This window comes from Antechinus flavipes, chromosome 1 (assembly GCF_016432865.1).
Source record: "Antechinus flavipes isolate AdamAnt ecotype Samford, QLD, Australia chromosome 1, AdamAnt_v2, whole genome shotgun sequence".
Classification (NCBI taxonomy): Eukaryota; Metazoa; Chordata; class Mammalia; order Dasyuromorphia; family Dasyuridae; genus Antechinus; species Antechinus flavipes.
This window is the reverse complement of record NC_067398.1, coordinates 298,891,375-298,908,714: the sequence shown is the minus strand read 5'-3', so window position 1 is coordinate 298,908,714 and position 17,340 is coordinate 298,891,375. Positions and strand designations below refer to the sequence as shown.

At 32.1% G+C, this 17,340-nt stretch overlaps 1 protein-coding gene across 1 annotated transcript in view; it reads left to right on the top strand.

Annotated features, from left to right (window-relative positions):
• The window catches only part of PARN (poly(A)-specific ribonuclease), a 158,881-nt gene that overhangs the window by 100,805 nt on the left and 40,736 nt on the right, over window positions 1–17,340 (top strand). Inside the window, exon 22 of the mRNA XM_051963214.1 lies at window positions 15,899–16,088. Within this exon, the coding sequence (XP_051819174.1) occupies window positions 15,899–16,088 (190 nt within the window). The remainder of the gene's footprint in view (window positions 1–15,898; window positions 16,089–17,340) is intronic.

The window sequence follows — 17,340 nt, the reverse complement described above, 5'->3', positions numbered from 1 at the left end:
TTTCAACACTGACCCTTGCAAAACCTTCTGTTCCAAATTTTCCCCTCCTTCCACCCCACCTCCTCCCCTAGATGACAGGTAGTCCAATATATGTTAAATATGTTAAAATGTTAAATCCAATATATGTATATATATTTATACAATTATCTTGCTGCACAAGAAAAATAGGATCTAGAAAGAAAGAAAAACCTGAGAAAGAAAACAAAAAATACAAGGAAACAATAACAGAAAAAGTAAAAATGCTATGTTATGGTACACACTCATTTCCCATAGTCCTCTCTCTGGGTACAGATGACTCTTCATTACTGAACAATTGGAACTAAGCCAGTAATTACTTAAAAGAAAACCAAAAAGGGACTCTTCTCTGTGACATTTTCTGGATTTATTCATATTTTTGGTTTTTGATTTGCCTATTTCTATATCGCTTGCATCTGGCTTTCAGATATTCCAGTTTTGTAACTAGCAGCAACAAAAGGGGCTACAAGACCTAGTAATTTTACTTTATTTGTCATTTTGTACCTAGAAATAAATATGACTGTTTTGTCATATAATGCCTTTTATCAGACACATAATACAGTAATTTTCTTCGAAATTGGTGACCCTTTTGATCGTTTACATTCAGTGAACTATCATCCTGCCTGATTAGTTTGAACCAGAATCTGGTGTTGACATCTAAATGTCTTTAAAATGTTGTCTTTAAAAATGACGATTTGCAGCTATATGATATAAAGTATTTGATAGATATCTACTTGATAAATATGGGACTGAAAGAACAAAACACTATTAAATCATTTGTATCTCTGTGTGGTTTTTTATGATGGGTTACATTGGATCAGTTGTGTGTAATATGTTCTTTGTTCTTATATTTCATTCTTTCTTAATAGGATTAGATCTGTATTCATTAAGTTGTTTTACTTTATAGAGTGAGATCCAGTCAGTGTAGCAGGCAAATTAATTGGAAAATTTGCAGGTGCTAAATAATATTTATAAGATAAGTAGCCTCTTGATGCATAAACACCTTTATATTCTTAGCATAGTCTCATCTGCATTATCATAGAAGAAAATTTCATGGATCACCTTTTCTCCTCAAACCTTCTTTCCTCCTATCCTCCCTCCCCCCACCCCACCCCCAAATTGGCAATGGAAATGCAGGTTAATCAGCAAGAATATGCTTCAGATATTGATCTTTCCAAATCACTTAATCTCTGATCGGAATGATTTGGGTTTGAAATATGCATTAAGATAGTCAAATGAACAGCAAATGTTTTGTGTAATAAATTAATGGTGGAAACTAATGAAGTATTTCAGGTTTTAAGAATAAATCTTTTCCCTTTCTGAAAGCCAGATTCAAGCAATATAGAAATAGGCAAATCGAAAAGCAAAAATATGAATAAATCCCTGATATGTGACATTTATAGGCATTTAAAAATACAAATGCAGTTGAAATTATGTTACAAAATAAAAATGGTTATTCTTAATGTAGAACTGAATTTCTTCTCCCACTGCTTAAATAAGTGCTTTTTAACATAGTTCTAGAAATATTTGAAGAAAACATGGAGAAATCATGCTACAGTAATATCCCTGATAAGGCAGAGTATCCTATTTTATTTGCCTCATTCTGTTGAGGTACAAAGAGAAATTTACTGTAGTAAATGTTGATTTCTCTCCCAGTAACTTTTATTTACACGAGGCATTGGAAATCTATGGTATATATATGAAAAATGGAATACAAACCACTTATTTCCCATGTCCTCTTCTCCCCTTACTTAGGAGAATCACTAACTGCAGCTTGATGTACTAGAATGGTCCATTTAGGTAGCAATGCTGCTTCCTCCTCTTCCCTGCCCTAAGTTAGTGCACAGCCAGCATCTTTCACTATGCCGAAGGAAAGAGAGGGAATGAAACTTTAGCACAGGACTTTTTAGAGGTTGTCAAGTCATTTTGTCATGAAATCACACAAGGGAACTATTTTTACCTTATATTGACAAAATCATCTCAGAATTATGTTTTGTCACTTTATATAGCAAGATGATCTCTCCCCCAACAAATATTTTCCATTGCATAAGAATGTGTGCAAAGGAAGGAGGCATTCTTATCGTTTCCTCACCCTCATTGAGTTTTTCAGTATCTAGATTTTACCTGACCCTATCCTATCTATATATGTACTTTGTACTTAGAAAGCATTGCTTGTCTTTTTCTGATTTTGTTTTGCCTGACTAATGTGCTTTTCCTTTCCTGTTCATACTGGATTGGTCTCTATCATTAAAAACAAAACAAAACAAACAACCTTCCCTTCTTCCCCTAATCCCCCCCCCCCCCCCCCAATCACCAAAACACATCCTTTCTGTATTCTTAACTACAAGGAACTCTTAGAATCCCTTTATTATTCTTTAAGCCATGGTACAAATGGACTTTATAAACTAATGTTTGTGGAGATCTATGTCATTACCCTATTGCCAAGAATAAAAAGATTCAGACCTTCTGGTTTCAGAATTTAGTCCTCTCCTTCAGAATGCAATATGATAGTTGATTAGAAATATTGAAAGTTGTTTTGAGTTTTGAATGGTTAACCAATCAACTTTTTCACCTTCCTAACTACATGAATAACATGCAGTTAAGATCTACAAAGAAAGATGCACATAGTCCTTTAGCTATCTCCTTTCTAGGAATACTTTTGTACTCTAAAGGGAGCAAATGGAAATGAATTAAGAATTGCAACTGCTTTTTTGGCATGTGACTGAAGGGAAAACAAGGCCTAGAATTGACTGCAGGGAACATGATTGGCATTGGTTTTTTTCCTTGTTTCTATAATTTACTTTTGCTCTCAAGTAACTGTGTCCTTAATGCATCCCCCATAGTCTTTAAGTGTACATTTGCAGGGAGAAAATGTCAGAGGAAGGAGAGCACACCTAAGCTATGGAGCCATAACTTTTCACAGTGACTCAGCCTTCTACTAAACCACAAACTTTTGAGTTATTGCCTTAATAAAATGGCAACACATTGCCTGGCAATTTGAAAGTTTATGTTGGTTTTTTCCCCCCCTTTTAACAAAACTGCCCTATACCAGCTGCTGGCCAGTCATATCAGACAGAGTAGGAGAAAAGCTGGCTATTAGTTTTCTTTTTGTTTTCCAAAACTCTACCTGTATTCTGACCACCTACTTTGTGTGCTAAGAGGTGTTGGGGGTGGAGGGGGGAGTGTAATAGGTGTGGGGGGGAAATGTGTGATGTGTGGGATAAATTGATAAGTATTTCTTTCTCATAAGCATGTATTTAGGAAATCAATTCTGTTTTTCTATTAGGCTCAGGTATTTTTAATTTCTGATTCAGACCTGTAGATTCTTAACTGAGCATGAAATAGGAGTGACATAATCACCTTGTGAATTTAAATTTCATCAGTAATATCCAGTTATGCCATTTAAGTAAACCAGGCTTGTTCTTTTATTGGTGTTAATGGTCCTCAGCTGTTTTCCTGACTTGAAAAGGAAAAAGTGTAACTTTTTCTCTCTTCTAAAGAAGAGTTACTGTATATCTTCTCATCATAGGAGGGCTTAGAATTTTATATTAAACTTATACAATTAATAGCTTTTTCTTTTTACATTTGCATTGTGATCTTGGCTTCATAGAAACTTTTATGAAATAATAGAAATTGATGTAGTGAATGAAAAATAAGGTTTGGGAACAAAATCAAAGTTTAAAGTATCCTGGGGGAACATAACTAATTCATGGAAAGTATTACTATTTTAAAAATTATTCTCTGTGCTGAAAATATATAATGTTAATTTTAATTTATGTGATTACTTTTTTAAGAATAAAATTTTATGTGTTTAAAAAAATTGCATGTATTTAATCTATATCAGATTGCTTGCTATCTTGGGGTGGAAGGAAGAGAAATTTGGAACATAAAGTCTTACAAAAATGAATGTTGAAAATTGTCTTTACTTGCATTTAGAAAAATAAAATCGTATTTTTAAAAAAAGTTTATAAGTTCATAGCCTCAAAAAAATTCATGTCTATGAAGTAAATAGGTAAAGGTACGTTTTTTGCTTTTTATTTATTTATTTTTAGTACCTTTTCTTTTAGTTTACTAACGTGTTCCAGAAGAATATTGAGGAAATTTGCATGTTCCTGGACATTATACAGACTAACAATTGAAAATTTTCAAGAATGCAACACAGTAATATATCAACATTTGCTACTATGTCAGATTTTCTTCTCCTAAGAGGAAGACTGAGGGGAAATAACATGTTTTCATGCCAGTTGATTTTCATTAAATATCCTTTAAAAAAAAATCTTAAGTGATTTCTTCTGAAAACTTACAGAAGTTATTTTTTGGAGTTTCCTATTAAGTTTATCCAACAACATTAATAGCTAAATTTGGAAAAAGTAAGCTTTGAGAATCATGCGTCTGAAAATGGTTAAAATCTTGGTGTCAATTTTTTGGTGGTTGTTTTACTCATGGTACCTGTTTTCTCTCTAGCAAAACTGTGTCACAGGTGCTTTAAATATCCAACAAGTGACTCAGAAATAAATGATATTGTTGGTATTTCATTTGAAAGTTAATATCTTTCAAGAACTTTACAGTAATATTTGATCTCCAAATGTGAAAAACATTGTTTGTTGTTGACTCATGTAAAAACTTCATTTAATATATATCTTCCTTCTAGTAGCTTTTTAAAGTTCTCTTTTTGAAAATTGACCTGACTCCTAATAAAGGTTGCTTATGCATCTTACTGCTAGTGTTGGCAACCATTTCTTCTTTATAATAGACTGTTGGTATTAATAATGAAATTGAAAACAAAACTGCAAGTAAGGAGAAACTTAAAAAAATAAAGGAATCTTTATTCCTTTTGTAAAACATAGGAAAATAATTAAACTGAAAAGAGGAAATGACTTTTTAATCCATACATAATACAGAAGTAAACATGAGCAAGGGGATTTCACTCAATATGATTGTTAGAATATTTTGTAGCTAATTTATAGAATACAAACTTCCACTGAAATAAATTGATTGTTGGATAAAATTGTTTCAGTGAATTGTTTCAAAGAATATAATAGGTTTGAAAGTTTAATGGAAAAGGTTCATTAGCTTCAAATTTGTTTCTTTTCTGAAATGAAATGTTGCCTCAATTATGAAATATAAATTAGATATTTACAGAGGATATCCTCTTAAGAAATGATTTCAAGCTGGTAGTGTTATTGACTATTCTATACCTATAAAAGTATGGAAGATAAAGACAATTCTAGAACTATTGGTCATGATATGGAGTCAAAAAGAATATGAGTTAACAATGAAAATGAGGTTTGGTATTTGCCATGTTTAGCTGCTTGGTAACTGACCAACTGACCATTTCTATCCATGTGATACAAATAGGGAGAAGTGTGATTTAAAAAGAGATGAGATTAGTCCTTTAGAAAATTTAATAGTTATTAATAGCTTTTGTTTGCATATCAATTTCATTTCCATATATATATATTTGTACACACACACTCACCCCATCCCTTTACCTACCCTGAGAGCTATCCCTTATAGAAAACAATTAGAACAAGAAAAAGCAGTTCTGAAATACAAATCAATACTTCCAACATATTCTATGTCCTGTTTTGCTCTCACAGGTTCCCACTTCTGAAAAGAAAGTAAAGGAGGTATATTTTCTCATCTTTTCCTCAAAATCAAACCTGGTTATTATAATTATTGTCAGTGTTCATAGTGATGATTGTTGTCATTATTGTTGTTTCTATTTTTATTGCTCTCATTTTGTGTGTTGTTTTTCTTGTTCTTCATTTTGCCTCGGTTGTTATGTTTTTTGATATTTCTCTGTATTTTTTATGGTAATTATTTTTATGGATCAGTCACATTCCATTACCTTCATTCATCTACCATAGTTTATTTAGCCATTGCTCATTTGATTGATTTGTTTTTAAAGATATTTGCTAGTACAAAACTTTAATATTTGGTATCTATGGACTCTTTCTGTCTTGGAATTCCTTGAGAATATGTGCCTAATAATGAAATTTTTGGTTCAAAGATACAGATGTTTTAGTCACTTTTTGTTTTTAAGCATAATTCCAAATTGCTCTTCAGAATGGTTAGACTGCTTTATTACTCCATTAACAATGCATTAGTGTGTTTATCTTTCCATAGCTTCTTCAACATTGATTATTTGTGTATTTCATCTGAAGCAACAAGATGTGCAGTAGATAGAAGGCTAAACTTGGGAGTCAAAAAAATCTGGATTCAGATCCACCCTCATATATTTACTAGCTTAGTATAAACCTGGGTAAGTCACTTTACCTCCACTGCCCCAGTTTCCTCATCTGTAAAATGAGTATAAATTAATAATTGAAAGGTACCTTTAAAGGGTTATTGTGAGGATCAAATGAGATAACATTTGTAAAGCACACATTTATATAGTCAGCTTTCTAGAAATGCTAGGCTATTACCATCATTGTCATTTCCAGTTTAGTGGCTGTGAGTTGGAATTTCAGGCTTGATATACATTAGACAGCTAGGTGGCATTGTGGATAAAAGCATATCATACTTAGAGTCATAAATTTACATCTTCCCTTCAGTACTGGCTATGCGACGCTGGGCAAATCTCTGTTTTATTTTCTTCTATAAAATGAGTATAATAACATCTGAGATAGCATGAAAAACACTTTGCAAACCTTTAAGTGCTATGTAAATGCTAGTCTTTTTTTTTTTTTATCAGTAATTGGAACTTGCTTTCATATGATTGTTAAAAATTTGCAATTTTCCTTTTGAGAATTGTTTGTTCATAATCTTTGACAAAATATCCACTGGACAATGACTCTTTGTCTTATATATTTGTATTTGTTCCTTACATAATTTCACTATTGGGCCTTTTTTTGAAAAATTTGATCCAGAGATTTCCCCGCAATTTATGGCTTCCTTTCTTGTTTTGGTTTTATTGATTTAGTTTATGAAAAAAAATTTAATTTCATGTAACTGAAGTACAGTCCTGGCATCTGTTTTATCTTCTTTGATTGCCTTTATGTTCTTTTGAGTTAAAAATTCTCCCTTAGCTATAGCTGTGAAAGGTCACTATAATGGGCAGTAACACATTTTGAATGGATAATTGCCAAGAAAAGTAAAATAAAGAGAAGAATCAGAATGTGATTGGGGATTGGAAGAGTCATTAAAATAGATTCTAAAGCCTTAGAGATCGACTTGGAAACTAAGATGAAGACAGGATGCTGTAGGGATGATACAGAACAAATGCATTTCTGTAGGGAATACTTTATTGGGTGTTGGGGGAAGGAAGCTTGAAATTGAGTAAAAATACAAAAGATCCTGAATTCATGATAGTTCCTGGAGAAGGTGGTATTCGGTAGTCTGGATGTTTGAGTGTAAGAAGAGAGGTGAGTAGCTAAGGAAAAGAAAGAATAACTTTGCCCATAATTTCTTATGATGACTACATGAAATTATTTCTTTTGTTTGAATTCAGTCACTCTTCACTATTGTCCTTATAAGTTGGGAGAAGCAGCTTTGGGACTGACACATTTTCTCCCAGAAATAATGATTTGACTACAGGTGTGAAAACACAGCCTAACTTCCAGTTTTCTACCACTTCCCCTCTCTTCTTGGGTTTCATTTAGTTAATGAACAGGCTGAGTCATCAGCATTATCAGTTCTTTTTCTCAAATGTAAACCCACATCAAAGCATCCATATAGTCAGCCAACTAAGACTTAAATATTTCAGTAGAGCAAGCATCTTTTTTTAAATTTACACATAAATCTACTTCTAGGTGTTGGGATTCTTGTTAAATTACAGTAATACTTTTCTAGATTTTTTGCATAGATGGTGATAGAAAAGGAAACTGAAATTAAGTGTTGGTTTTCCTCACTTTGGAAAGTAGATTGAGGGGCCTTATATAGTGCCTTGTACATAGATGGAACTAAATTAAGATCTGTTTTGGAAAAGGGAATGTGTAAATTGAATTTTTATAAATTTAATTGTTTTAGTTCTGTCAGAGAACTTTAAACTTAAAGGAATTCATTGACAAACCATTTTTTCAAGTGAATATCATCACTACATTTTTCTTTTTGGTAAATTTAATTTTTCCTATGTTAAGATTCTTTAAGAACAGCTTATAGATTACTCCCATAAAAAGTTACTGATAATATGACTCATCTTTTGTAGTAAGTACTGTTTAGTGGCCATCTCCAAAATTAATTAGGCCATAATTGCCTTTCTGATCCATGTTGTTGTAAATAACTTTCTGAATGGCTAGCAATAGCTATTCTCTTAGAATGTTAAAATTGTTCAGGTCCTTCATTGCTGCCTGTCACGTTTGTCAAACCAGTTTAATATTTTATCATAGCTATAATTGAATTTTATTGGACTTTCCCCCCAAGAAAAAAATTATCCTGACTAATGAGTTGATTATTTTAAAACTCAGATTGCATACCTATTTATTTCATATGCATTTTTTCCAAGCTTCAATTTTTTTTTTTATTTTCTCCTAACTTTCCATAGTCCTGTATTCAATTTTAAGTTTTTGTTTATTTTATAGTTTTTTTTTCTCTGCTTATACATGTACATTCATTTTTTAAATACACATTTCTTTATGAATCATGTTGGGAGAGAAAAATCAGAACAAAAGGAAAAACCAAAAGAGAAAAAAGAATAGAAGAAGAAAAAAATGAATCATGTATTGATTTACATTCAGTCTCCATAGTTCTCTCTCTGGATGCAGATGATGTATTCTATCCAAAGTTTATTGGTATTGCCTTTGATCACTGAACCACTGAGAAGAACCCAGCCTTTTATAGTTGATCATCGCACAATCTTATTGGTGTGTACAGTGTATTCCGGTTCTGCTTGTTTCACTCAGCATCAATTCGTATAAATTTTTCCAGGCCTTTCTAAAATCAGCTTGCTCATCATTTTTTATAGATCAATAATATTCCGTTACTTTTGTAAACCATAACTTATTTAGCCACTCCCAAATTGATGGGCATCTACTTATTTTCCAATTCTTTGCCACCACAAAAAGAACTGTTATAAACATTTTTGCATCTGTGGGTCCTTTTCCCTCCTTTATGATTTCCTTGCTATAGCCCTATATTATAAACTTTATTCAAAATTCCACAAAGGCTCCTTCTTCTTCTTTATAAAATTATCCACTCCCTTTTTTCTCTTTGCCAGGATATTTCATAATTTATGATTCATTTACAGATTCATTTTGTGTATATTTATAGTTTTGTGCTTTGAAAAATTTGTAAACTTTGGACCTATCAAGGACCATGGAAAAATAGAGTAGACTTTCCTGCTTGTCTTAAGAATAATCTATTGTCATATAGAATTAGGATAGAACAGCACCTGTGTTCTTAGGTCTCTCCCTATGAGAAACTTCCTCCGTGGGTGCATATCTTCTTTGCAATTTAATCTTAGGTAGTTTCCCAAAGTGGTGAACAGTTTAAGTTACTCAGAACTTGAATCAAGGTGCTCCCAGTTCCAAAGCCATCTTTTCTGAATTGCTGCTGCCTCATGCCAAATAATTGGAATGCGAAGGTAATATAGGATACATTAAATTTAAATGCATCTTTCAATATTATAAATAACTTCCTGAGCCTGAGCAGCAAGCTATAAGAATGAATGTTTAAAAATTAATCTGTGATAACATCAGTTTAGAAGAAATAAATTAAGGAAACCAAGTTGAATCTAATGATTTCAGTAAATATAATTTTAATTTTAAATTTATAGTTTTTAAAAAATATGAGTAACACATCTGAAGAGAAAATTTCCATTTCTGTCTTTACCTTTGTGCAAGATTTTTGCTAAATTAGATTCACATATGGAATCTAATTTCATGTAAGCTTCTTTAAGCCATGATAAAATGTTATTTATAAACATTATAATATGCATTTATAAACATTAACTTAATATTTGTTCTCTAAATGTTAGATCCTTGCATAGTGAGCAGTAAATGGATACTTTAATTAGTCAAGAAGTTTTAAGGGTCTACTGTATGTTTATTACTATTAGTGTTGCATCTCAACAGTAGAAAGACAGACTGGGAAGAACCAATTTTGCTAGATTGTAGAGTAATAAAGAGATTTAGGCAAGAACCAGATTGTGCAAGGCTTTAAATACCAAACAGAGAAAATTGTATTTTATCTTATTGGTGAAATGAAGCCACTAAAGCTTCTTGAACAGTAGAATAATAGTTAGACTTGGGCTTTAATAATGTCTTTATGGACAGCTTTGTGAAGAGGAGAAAAGAGTCAGGGAATTCAGTTAGGAGGCTTTTGCAACAATCTGATTTAGAAGTGATGAAAGCTTGAATTAGGGTGGTGGTCCTGAGAATAGGGAAAGAAACAAATATGAGAGGATGTGGGGAGGCAGAATTGATAGGACTTGGCAGCTGATAAATTCTGGTGGCCTATGGATAGTAAAGTATCTAGAATGACTTGAGATTATGAAACTGGATAACTAGGTGACTGAAGGTGCTCCTGACAATAATTGGGAAGTTTTGAGGAGTAATGGATTTGTGGAGGGAAGATACAAAATTATGTTTTGGACATACTGAGTTTGATATACCTGTAGGACACATATTATTTAATAGAAGGTTAATAAGGTTTTACAAGGGTCAATGCTGAAAAATTACCCATGCATATATCTTGTAAATAAAAAGCTATAATAAAAAATAGAGGGTTAGTGATGAGAGAAAATGGAGCTAGATAGATTGATTTGCATAATTATTGAACCTATATTATCTGAGAAGCTTATACAAGACAGAACTCTTTCATATCAATATTAACTTTCTCCTTACTATAAAAAAAAGTCAAAAGGAAATGACAATGATGTCATATTAGTCCTTCCTAGAGAGGCAAATAAAAACATCAGAAAAAATCATTTCGCGGGACTCATCATCTCAAGCTGCATGTAGTATTTTGAGAAGTATAAACCATATATGAACAAGTTGGGTTGCTGAAAAGGGACAAAAAAAAAAAAAGAACTTGTGCAAGGAAAACTGATAAAAATCCTAAAGACTCACATAAAATTTTAGGTAAGAACAGTTGTTCTGAAGACCAAATTAAAGGACTGCCCCTTCTACTGACATCATCTCTTTAAAGCTATAACTATGACTGAGGCAATGATAGGGCATTGTGGTCTATCAACTCATTTACATATGATTGTTCTTTTAAAGTTTAAAAATGAGGGAAAATTAACTTCATGATTTAGTTTTGTAATGCCCTAGTTTTTCTGTGGCTGGAAATTAAAGCCTTTTCTCCACTCTACTCCTTGACCCTCTGCTTAAGAAAAAGATAAATCTTGTATCAACACCCAGAATGTTGTTTAAAAAAAAAAATTCTTCTCTTATTTGACATACTGCAGTGTCAGTATTTAGATATGCAAGAGAATGTATAGTATTAATAACTAAATCTCATGAAATGAGATTAGAAAATTTTAACTCTTATAAACATTCTTTCTTATAAACATTTCTTTCTAACATACCTGTATACCTTTATATGCATAAATACATCACATTATGTCCATTTACTTAAATATATGTATGTTATATTTTTGAATTAGATACACAATGAAAGAAGTGATATATATTTGGGAGTTTGTATATTCTCTCAAGGAGTTTGTTTTTGATTTATTTTTTAACCAGTATCTACATACATAAATTATAACTGATAACATAACCTTATTGATTTGTTGTTTTCAATGTTGATAAAAGTTGACCAAAAAATTTTTTTGTCTTTGTTATTTTTGAGTGATCCAAAAGGAATGTGAATAGTATGTCTATTTAATCTCCTAATGGTAAATTGAAGGGGAAGTAATAGTTTTTTTTTTTTTTAATATAAGGGATGTTTATAGGGACTATTAATATTTTTTCTTAAGTCTTTTGAGAGTTTGCTTTTCTGTTCATCTCAAAAATCTACCATCATTTCTATTTGGGGTGATATTTTAAGAAACCAAGCAATCACAAACCTCTCATTTTCACACACAGTTATGTTATTTGAGAGAAGCATTGCCATGTCTTCACCAAATGAATTAGCTGCTTTTCAAATTAATTAAGTTTTTCTTTAAGGAATTCAAGCATCTACTAATCAAAGGCTAACTTTATGTCTGTATATTGCCCCCAAGTGGAGAGCTGAAAATGATAGTTTAGTAAGTAGCACTGGCCCAAACTGGGGGAAGTTAAATATCATTTTAAGAATCATCAAAGCACATACTACTCTCTACCATATTTCTGGCTGATGGAATTGATTTTGCCATCATTATTAATTAAAGGCATCCCTTATTGAGGGTAGGGCTTGCATGGGTAGCCCCTGATATTATGAAATATCAAGAAGATCATTAAGCTAATGATTATTCACTCTGGTGTTCTTATAAATTAAAAAAGTATATAGACTCTCAAACTTTTATTCTTTGTGTTCATAGGGTTAGAGATTATAAAAGAACTCTATTGAAAATATATAGCCATTTTGTTCAGAATATTTCAATTATTCCTTATTGTCTTTTTCTTGGTATTCAAGGTCCTTCACAATTTGGCCTATCTTTTTAGCCTTATCTTATGCCTTCAGTCTGTGTTGTAATTTAACTGTAGAATTCTCATAGATAACTGGTACTTTTCCCACATCCATGCCTCCATTTATGGCATTCCTCATTAAGTCTTAAATATCTCTCTCTCTCCTTCCTGCTATTTTTACTTGTTCTTTTTAAAACTCATTTCAAATGCCAGCACCTCCTTGATCCCTTATCTCAAGAACAAATTTCTCTTTTTGGATCTTAAATAAGATGTGTAGGGCTTCTCTTACAAAATTTAGGGAATGATTTTGTACTATAATTATTTATTTCTGTATCATGTTCTCCTGCTAAATCTACATGTAGGCAGTGACCATTTCTTAATCTAAACCTTTTTTTTTTTCCTTTCCTGATAATCTGCACAAAATTAGTTAATAGAAAATATTTCTTGAATTTGGATTTGAATAATTTTAGTTAGTGTTCATGGATGGTAAGAGTTGCTTGTGACACTGGAGTTTTTCTACTAGTGCTAAGCCTGTAACCATTTAATGATAGTGCTCACATAATTTCATTAGCAGTTTAAAACAATGCTTGGTGTTGTTGGAGTTTACTGATATTATAGAATTAATGATATGGGCTGTTTTTTTTTTTTTTTGTTGTGAAAGTTGGTAAGTAGAATGAATGGTAAAATGTTCCTATTTTAGTGAGGAAAGCTTGATAAAAATCTCCATTCCTACAGTATTAATTCATAGCCCATAATATTTATAGAGTTTTATTTGTATGTCAGTAAAGACTATCATGAGATAAATCTTTCAACTGTTTTATTTTTAAGCTAAAGCCCAATTTGTGCTTTCATGTTGAAAATAAACTATGAAGTGCCTCTTAGATTTTTTTAAGATAACTAGCAATGAAAAATTATTTTTTAAATAAGAAATTTAACTCATAAAAATGGTATCATCTTAGAAAAAAGTTGACAGTTGCAAATAGAAGACGTGGATAAATAGTAAGAGAAGTAGCATTGACTTTTGTAACACATAGGAGAAAGTCTCTAGTGATAATTAACATTTCTTGTTTTCAAGCTGTTTCTGAGAAGTATAATCAAAAGGTGGCCTTGAATTATTTCATCAACTAATTTGTAAAAGATTATGTGACTGACGGGTCTTCAGTATACTCTTTTAAACAGTCAGACTGGAAACAGGGGAGGATACCAGTTGACAGCCAATTTATTATGCTGATTCACCCATTAGAGTAATGGCTTTGGGCCAGAGTTTGGCTTGTAGATTAAAGGCTATGAACTGCAAAACTGCTGGGACTTGAAAGAATGTTGGTAAATTGTTGATGTGTGAAGGCCAGGAGTGGAAGTAGTGCTGTTCTTCCCTTCTCCACTTTGCTTTTTCTTTTTAAATGATCCTAATACTCCATATGTTGAGATAAATCCCTTCTCTGTAGAGTTCTCTATAGAGTAGTAGTTGTTTGTTATGTGCTGTCCAAATAGTCAAGAGATAAATTATGAAGAGATCAGCGTGGCTCATTAATTAGCCTATTATCATCTTTGTTATTTTTTAAACTATTGACTCAAATCTGCTGTATTTCCTCTGTAGCCAAAATTAATCTTGAAAGAAAGATTTGCTAATATTGTCCTTTTCAAACACACTTACATAGTAAATCTACTGAGTTAAGTAATGAGATTTAAAAAAAAAATCAGGAAGTTTTCTTTTGCCCAGAAGCAATCTGGAAGGCATTATGATTGTAGAATCAATGTTTTCTCATCACTTTAGAAAAACTAACTCTTTAGTAACATCTAGAATCATGCTTACCAATATATGTTGTTGCAGATTAAATTCTAGATTTAAAACCATAATCACTTGGAAAAAAGAAAATTATTAACATACACTAGAGAATAAAATTTTTAAAAGGACAAAATATTGTGTGTTTTATCAATAATTTGATAATTAATAATCCCCTTCAATTTTGATCTACTGAAAGAGTGTTTGACTTTGAATAATGTAACTCCTTTAGAATGAATCACAGCAGTTTCTGGTACCCATTTTTTCATTCTCCTATTAGAAATTTCATTGTGCAGAAGCTTTAAGATTCTGAGATTTTACTTTAGAGTATGTTCTGAATACATTTGATAAGTACAGCATAACTTTACTAATTTGAAAAGTTAGTAAAAGTATGAGGCATAAACTTTTTAATTCATTAGTTGTATTTGGCATATAACACATAGACTAAACTCCTGAACTAGTGCTATGTTATCTGTTCTGCTCAATGCCTCTCCTTCCCACCTTCAAACCTTCAAGTAGACATGAGATACCTAAATGAAAATCAAAAAATTCTATCAGTTTTTTTCCTATTATGTACATGTATAACTTTTTATTATTTATATAAACAAATGAAGCATCTTCTTCATATATCTGCTCTTCTAAAGATCTTTAGTATGGCAACAAGCAGAATATTTGGCAAGAAATCTCTGAGTGAAGACAAATATTTACCATCCCCTTGATAATTCCTGCTTAAGTAGATTTTTGAATTGTCTGATAATGAAGACTGCCTTGGAAGAGGAAGAAGCTTTTTGGGGTACTGATTGTGGACTGGGAAAGAAGCAGAAATATGCAGGATAGTAATGATTACTACCAGTAGGTGTTTTACTGTTTTCTTCTCATACTTTTGTAGCTCCCGTAATGTCTTGTTCCATAGAGACTACATAGGGGAGAGTAGCAGCACAGTATCTTTTCTGGGGTTATGTTTTGGAGTTGAAACTGGCACAGAGTCTAGATAGGGAAGCCAGAGAATAGCCATAGCTCTGTAAGTCCAAGTACTTTTGGATTGGGTTAGGGTAGGAATGAGAACTAGCAGCTCTGAAGCATGAAGAGAGAAATATATGGTAAGAAAGGAAGGACATATCTGATTATTATAAATATTCAGTTTACCAAGTCCAGAATAATAGGGTTTTATTGTATTCTTCTAGGAAAGGGAGGAGGGAAATAAGCATTTATTAAGTGCCAGGCATTGTGCTAAATGCTTTTAAAATAACACCACATTGGTGCCTCACAATAACTTTGAAAGGTAGGAGCTCTCATTACCCTAATTTTACATTTGAGGAAACTGAGGTAGTTAGAAATTAAAGTGTCTTGCTCAGGGTCACATAGCCAGGCAACATCTGAGGCCAGATTTGAGTCCGGATTCCAAGACTTGCACCCTACCCACTGTGCCATCCTAGCAGAGACAATGTTAGCTTTTACTACTGAAGCTTTATATTTTACTAACTAATAACATTTTCTGTTTTCTATGTATATTTGAAGAATTGAAAGAGATAATACTTCTGAAATAAATGAAACAATTTTTATGTAAAGGTTTTGTTTTATTTTTGTTTTGTTTTGGTTTTTGTAGCTGTCAATACCAGCAAATATGCAGAAAGTTATCGGATCCAGACTTATGCTGAGTATGTTGAAAAAAAACAGATGGATAAACAGAACAAGAGAAAATGGACAGAAAATAGTTGGAAGGAGGTTGAAAGAAAGCGGTTAAAAACCCAGTGCACATCTTATATTCCACAAAGTCGGTATTACTGTGTTAGCAGGTAAGAAATGTTTGATAGTAGATGTTGTTATAAATTGAATTTATTAAACTGGATGGAAGAGGCAAAATGACCTTTGTATTGATTTTTATTCTTGTTCCTCATAAAATTATAGATGGAGAAACTGACTTGTAGAAGAATTTGTTTTCCCACTCAGCTAGGATATGTAATCAGTGCTCCCAGCCTTCAGAGCTACTTGTGAATATTACTGCTACCTAGCGAGTATCTAAAGCATTTGTGTTAAAGATAGTTTAAATGAAATCCCAATTCTTTTTTACAGTTTTCACCAGCCATACTAATAAATTATACACTTCAGTGTGAAAATCCAATTCTGTTTTACTTTGTTCTGAGCATGTAGAACAATAAAGGACTAATAATAATCTAGGCATTTCAAAATTTTCTATCACACTTGTTGCCCTATGGCTGTGCTTACAGGATACTGGCCTGAGGCAGAAATTGTTGTCCATCTCTGTTTTAGAAGGTAGGGACTTGAATTTGGCGTACATTATTGTTTTGCATCTCTTTCTCCTTTCCATATCCTGAAGTGCTTCTTAGAGTTATAAATGATGGATTGGGGATTTTCTTCTATAGCTTTGGTGGAATTGAATTTTCTCTCTGAATTTTCCCAGATTCCTCATACTAGATATATTAAAAGTGTTTAAAATTAGACTTGGAATAATCATAGAAGAGTGTAGTTTACCTCTCACAGAGTCAGTAAAAGCTTTTTGTGGAGAAATCTGTTTATCTGTTAATTGCTTTCTTGGAGAATTATTTAAAAAGCAGAAGTGTCATATCCTAAATTACACTATTGTGATATTTTATTACTCAATATGAATAGATACTACATTAAATATGGAATGGAGGAGTGAAGAGAAAACTTAAAAATTTAGGCAATTGTGATTTTAAAAGTCACTTAGTTTTCCATGGGCTGTGTGGTTGGCAAACTGATAGGTGCAGTTGTAACTTACTTTAATTTACTTTTAGAGAATTGACTTTTAGATCTAGTTAGAACTGCTCATGTCATTATAGCCTTTGTTGTTGACAACCAGTGTTGCTAATGCAGGTAGATTTTCATCTTTTTTCCCTTGTTTGCACCTGTATTGTTGGTAGCTTGTATCTTCTTTCAGTACTAGAATCAGTGTCCAACTCGAAAAACACAGGGTTTATGTTTTAGGGATGCTAACTTGGAAATAAATTTGTTGGAATAGATAAAAGTGAGATTAGGTTCAGAAGAGCCACATATGAATACTTCATT